This window comes from Aythya ferina (assembly GCF_964211825.1).
Source record: "Aythya ferina genome assembly, contig: HAP1_SCAFFOLD_118, whole genome shotgun sequence".
In the NCBI taxonomy this organism is placed as follows: Eukaryota; Metazoa; Chordata; class Aves; order Anseriformes; family Anatidae; genus Aythya; species Aythya ferina.
This window is the reverse complement of record NW_028181404.1, coordinates 23,997-30,106: the sequence shown is the minus strand read 5'-3', so window position 1 is coordinate 30,106 and position 6,110 is coordinate 23,997. Positions and strand designations below refer to the sequence as shown.

Below are 6,110 nucleotides of genomic sequence, written 5' to 3'. Positions count from 1 at the left end.
GCAAAGCAGAGGCCTTGAGGTGAGCAAACTTGGGCCTGTTGGTGGGCCTGCGTGGAGGAATCCAATGGAATATGGCCTTGCAGAGAGGAGTGGTACAAGGAGCAGCTTAATGCTTGAGGATCTTCTCTTTGAACCCAAGTGCTGTCCACCCAGACACAAATGAAGTCAAGAAAAAGTGGCAGGAGCCTGTCACGGATGAGGAAGGAGCTACTAACCAAAACCAGAGAGAAGAAGGAAGCAGTTAAACCACTGCATCTGGGTGCCTTCCATTATCATTGATGCTGACAGAGGTTCAGTGATTCAGTGTGGGAGATTTCCATTGGAAGTTATCTGCTCAGGGAACGTGAGGGGATCTTGGGCCCTGCTCCTGGCTTTACACAGGGTTCATGACCAGCTGCTGGAAGAATCCACATTGCATGTGTGTCTGTAGAGATATATATTTCCCCAGAAAATACCCTAGCATACAAAGAGCCCAACACATGTTGCCTCTGGTCCTGGCTTTGCTTGCTTCATAGTGTCATTGGGTGTTTCAGAGATGGTTCTCATGGTAATTGCCTGGGTAGGAAATTCCACTTAAGAAGTACCTCCCTTAGTGCCTCTGGAGTCCTAACACTCCTCACACTGTTATCTTGTGAGAGTCACCACCATCAGGGTGAGCCATCTGCACCTGACCATGAACAGCTGACAAAAGGGAGCTTCAGGGCAGGGGAGCCTTGGGAATCTCCAGCCTTTAGCTGACAGAAACCCCCTGAACATGGCAAGGAGCTGTGGCCAGTGCTGCACGTGGGGCAGAATACCTGCATCCATCAGGGTAGGGTTGGACGTGAGCAGCTGAGGGGGGACCCTGAGGAGAAGTGCCTGGGTGCTACGAGGACACCATAGGAGCCAGTGGGACATGCTGACAGGGAGGAAGGCCGGCTCCTTACGGGGCTGCACTAGAGGCAGCGGGGGCCACCCAGGCCACTTGGGTTATCATCCTCCTCGACTCAGTGCTGCTGTGGCTACCTCTGGAGCAGTTTGTCCCAGGGTGTGGCTCCAGGTTTTGGAGGAGTGCAGAGGAACTCAAGAGAGTGGAGGGGAGGTCTGCCAGGCTTCAGTGGTCGAAGTTCTCCATCTGTGTGGGGAGGTTGAGAGACCTGGGCTTCTTTGGCCCTGTGGCATGGAGGCAGTAGAGGAGTAGACTGAAACTGGTTTCAGAGCACGTGGAGCTTTTCTTTCTAGTGGGAAAGAGTATAAGAAATATCAAGTGCATCAAGTGCAGCTTGGGGCACTGAGATTGGGTCTGAGGAGAAATCTTTTTTTTTGCACCTGTGGTGCTACAGGTCCCCCAGAAAAATTCTGGATAACCCCTTGGCTTTGTATTTCATGGAATTCCCAGGGCAGATGCAGAGACATCAGTCAAGGCAGGGAGGTGCTCAGGTGAGAGCAAGGTGGGGAAGCAAGGTAGATGTCAGAGGCCAGCAAGGAAGGAAAAAGTTGCACATGCATGGGATACCATAGAAGACCCTGTGGTGGTTATGGTCAGGGATATTTTGCAAGGTTGAAAGCCTTCAACAGAGCTAACAGCTTTGTGTGCTGGGCTCTGGCTTTAGTCTCTGTCATGGAGGCCTATGAGGAGACACCTTCTCCTTACAGCATCACAGTTTCATTGCCTCCTCATCCTCCTTGGGGAGCCTAGGAGATGTCCTCCTGTAGCCTTGTGCTTGGCATTGCCCATCCCCATATTGCACTGACCCAGGAAGAGCCCTAAACCCCACTGGAGGGACAGGATCTCCCTTCCCAGGGGCTGGAGTCAGGGTCTGACTGGCTCACATCAAGGTTTCCTCAGCCTCAGGTCCACGTTTCCTTGGCCTTGGTCTCCCTGTAATCACTGCCTGCACTTTTCTGCTCTAACAAGGCCATGGGGAGACTTTGTCAGTAATGTCCCTCAGTGGAATCATTAAGGCTGTGAGAGGCTTTGGAGTTTGCATCAGACTTGGACTACTTGAAAAGCTGCTTCAGCCACTTAGCTCCTCTGCCAGGGGCAGCAGGGCTGGGGGCACTGCCTGCAGCTGGCATGGGGGAAGGAGAGAGAAGTGGGAGAGAGGTTCAGGGCAGCCTGGGGGGGAAGGCAGAGGAGAGCTGGCAGGGAGAGAAATCATCAGAGCCACCTCCCCACGGTAGGTCTCTGGGTACAGGGCAATGCTTCGGCATGCCCTGCCAGGCTCTCCTGGAGCTGGCACAGCCCTCAGCCGATGGGAGCTGTCAGGAGTACAGTCAGTGTTGGAGTTGAAGGGCATGCAGGGCTTGTGTGCTGCAGGGTCAGCGTGCAGGGCCCGAGGGCTCCCTTCTCTTGGGGCTGGCTGCAGGCTGTGCAGCCAGGGGTGCAGGCAGGGGTGCCCAGGGCTGTGGTGCAGAGCAGGGTCCCTGCTGTGCCCCAGGGGCTGTGTGCCAGGGCAGGGCCTCTGCTGCCTGCCAGGCTCAGCACTCAGCCTGGCCAGGGAGCTGCCCAGGGGCTGCGGGGAGAAGCTGCGGGTGGAAGGAGCTCCCCCGGCATGGCAGGGCAGGGTCCTGCTGCTGCCCAGAGCCTGCTGCCAGGGACAGGCTGCTCACAGCCCCACACCTCCCCAGGGCACTGCACAGCAGAACTGCAAGGCAAGACCTACCTGAAGGCAGTGCACCTTCTACAATCTCTGCTTCCATTTTCCTACCTGTGTTGTGAGTGAGAGGGATGGTAATGGAGCTGTAGTATCTGTATAAGAAACTAAGGCTCCTGGAGCATTGCTGCTGCTCTGAGGCACCTCACACACCTTAGCCTACAGACAGTACCAACATCAGCTTTGTTGTTTTTTGAGGAATTATTTGACCTTCTCCTCATGACCTGCAAACTGGGAGATGTCCCTGGCCAGCAGACTTCTCAGATCACTCCAGGTTCCCTTCTAAGTGTTGCTGCAGACCAGGGCTGACTGCCGCAGAGCTCACAGCAGAGCACCCTGCTTGTTGTGGCACCCTCAGAGCAACAACCAGACATAAGACAAGGAGCAGCAGAAAGATCCTCCTGAAATGAATGAGGCAGTGTTTTGCTTTGTGGGGTGTTTCTTGAGATATGTAGTGGTCCAAAAGAAGTCCTTAAATTTTGCACTGTCATTTCTTCCTTTTGTCAGGCTCCCTTGCCCAAAGGTAGGAAATGTGTAACAGCAGCTCCATCACTGAGTTCCTCCTGCTGGCATTTGCAGACACACGGGAGCTGCAGCTCTTACAGTTCTGGCTCTTCCTGGGCATCTACCTGGCTGCCCTCCTGGGCAACGGCCTCATCATCACAGCCGTAGCCTGCGACCACCGCCTTCACACCCCCATGTACTTCTTCCTCCTCAACCTCGCCCTCCTCGACCTGGGTGGCATCTCCACCTCTGTTCCCAAAGCCATGGCCAATGCCCTCTGGAACATGAGGACCATTTCCTATGCAGGATGTGTGGCACAGCTCTTTCTGCTACTCTTTTTCCTTCTAGCAGAGTTTTCTCTTCTCGCCATCATGGCCTATGATCGCTACGTTGCCATCTGCCAGCCCCTGCACTACGGGACCCTCCTGGGCAGCAGAGCCTGTGCCACCATGGCAGCAGCTGCCTGGGGCAGTGGCTTTCTCAACGCTGTGCTGCACACTGCCAATACATTTTCAATACCTCTTGACCAAAGCAATGCCCGGGACCTCTTCTGTGAAATCCCCCAGATCCTCAAGCTCTCCTGCTCAGACTCCTACATAAGGGAAGCTGGGATGATTGTGCTTACTGCTTTTCTAATGTTGGGGTGTTTTATTTTCATTGCTCTGTCCTATGTGCAGATCTGCAGAGTTGTGCTGAGGCTCCCCTCACTGCAAGGACGGCACAAAGCCTTTTCCACGTGCCTCCCTCACCTGATCATTGTCTCACTGTTTGTCAGCACAGTCATGTTTGCTCACCTGAAGCCCCCCTCCATCTCTTCTCCTTCCCTGGACCTGGCGCTGGCAGTTCTGTACTCGGTGGTGCCTCCAGCAGTGAACCCCCTCATCTACAGCATGAGGAACCAGGACCTCAAGGATGTAATGTGGAAACTGATGACTGGGTGTATTTCATAAGCCATAAGCTTACTGCATTTTTCTGAAAATTGCTCATAATGTTACTCATGATAGGCCAAGCCTGGTTTCTATTCTTGTCTTGCGGTATTTTTTTCCCAGTTTATTAGAATTGTTGTTTACCATTAAACCTCACTATTCATTGTGCCTGTGTATTTAAACCCATTTCACCCAATTATAATGACTCTCACTCACCAAGGTGATTGGCTCCAGGGCAGACACCTTCTGCATAGGAGCAGGGGAACTGCGGTGTGCAGGGGTTTCCCTTCAGTACTGCCCCCCTCTGTAGTTTGAAGACAGCCCTTCAGGAGCCAATTGGGAGACCCTAGGGAGCATGAGCAACCAGAAATGCTGTGCACAGAGCAGGCAAACAAGACATTAGGTACCAGTCAGGGCATGTTGTGGCAGTCTGTGTGGCAGTTCATGCAGGCAGGGTGCTGCAGTGAGTTCCTGTGACAGACCGCTCAGGGCAAACAGCAGAAGGCCACCTCCACACTTTCCAGAAAGGAGGTGGGGACCCAAACTGAACTTCCAAAAAAGTACACAGCTGTCCAGGTGTCAGGCTGCAGGGAGTGCCAAAGCTTTACACCACCGTTGGACAGCTGCAGAGACAGCAATTGCGTAAGATATGAGCAGGTGGAAGACCTGCTCTGCATGGTAGCTGAGCTATGAAAAGAGGTTATAAAACTTATGAACATCTAGGATTCAGAGAGGGAGATAGACTGTTGATGCCTAACTCTGGCCTCTGTGGAACAAGAACAGGCACCAGGAATTTCCCAACTCAAAGGGAATGAAGTATCCATCCCTCAGCAGACACAAGGCAGAAGGATATGAATGAAAGGAAACAAGTCCAGGCTCGAGGTGGCTGGTAAAATCCTCCTTCACCCATATCACCCTATCAGGTAGACCTGAACAACAGATATAAGGCCCTGGAGGCTAAAAGGCAATCGATGGATGGAGAAGGCTACAATCCCCCTCCACCAGATATATTGCTAGGGTTGGAAAGGCCAACCCCCTCTATAGTGACCACAGACAGGAGGAAGAAAAGGAGAGTTTTAGTTGTGGGTGATTCAACAATCAACGAAACAGAGGGTCCAATATGTAGAAGGTACCCTCCTCTAAGGGAAGTCTGCTGCCTTCCTGGGGCCCGGGTTAAGGACATCACAAGGAGATGACAAGGAGACATCATTAGGAGATGACAACACCAATGAATTATTCTTTGCAGAACTAAGAGATGCCTCGAGATCAACTCCCCTTGTCCTTATGGGGGACTTCAACTTGCGAGACGTCAACTGGGATCACCACACGGCTGACACGAGTAAGTCCAGGAGGTTCATAAAGCACCTAGATGATAACTTCTTGGTTCAGGTGCTAAGGGAACCAACTAGGAAAGGTGCCCTCCTTGATCTGTTGCTGGAAAACAGAGAGGGTCTTGTGGGAGACGTGGCAATTGGCGGCTGTCTCGGTCATAGTGACCATGAAGTAGTTGAGTTTAGAATTTATGGTGAGAGAAGGAAAACTGCCACCAAAACTTCAGCCCTGGATATGGGGAAAGCAGACTTGAGGCTGCTCAGGGAACTAGTCAGCAAGGTCCCCTGGGAAGGTGCTTTTGAAGGTATAGGTGTCCATCAGTGCTGGTCAGTCTTTAAGCACTGCCTCCTAAAAGCACAAGATCAGGTGATTCCAAAATATCAGAAGGCAGGTAGGCAGGGCAGAAAGCTGGCCTGGCTGACCAGGGATCTTCTACTGGAGCTTAGACAGAAAAAGAAAGTGTACGGCTGCTGGAAGGAGGGTCAGGTGACGAGGAAGGAATACAGGGACACTGTTCGTGTTTGTAGGGAGAAAATTCATGGGGCCAAAGCCCAACTAGAGTTGACGTTGGCCATGTCTGTGAGAGATGATAAATAAGGGTTTTTTAGATATTTTAATAGAAAAATGAGAACCAAAGAAAACATAGGTCCGCTGCTTGACGGGGAAGGTCTCCTCACAGACAATGACATAGGCAAAGCAGAGACGTTTAATG

At 52.3% G+C, this 6,110-nt stretch overlaps 1 protein-coding gene across 1 annotated transcript; it reads left to right on the top strand.

Moving 5' to 3' along the window:
- Window positions 1-3,166: 3,166 nt before the first annotated feature.
- LOC311428708 (olfactory receptor 14C36-like) lies at window positions 3,167-4,090 on the top strand (the record flags this gene model as incomplete). The annotated part of the gene is made up of 1 exon (XM_084540031.1): window positions 3,167-4,090. The coding sequence occupies one exon, from the start codon at window positions 3,167-3,169 to the stop codon at window positions 4,088-4,090; it is 924 nt and encodes a 307-aa protein (XP_084396157.1).
- Window positions 4,091-6,110: the final 2,020 nt, after the last annotated feature.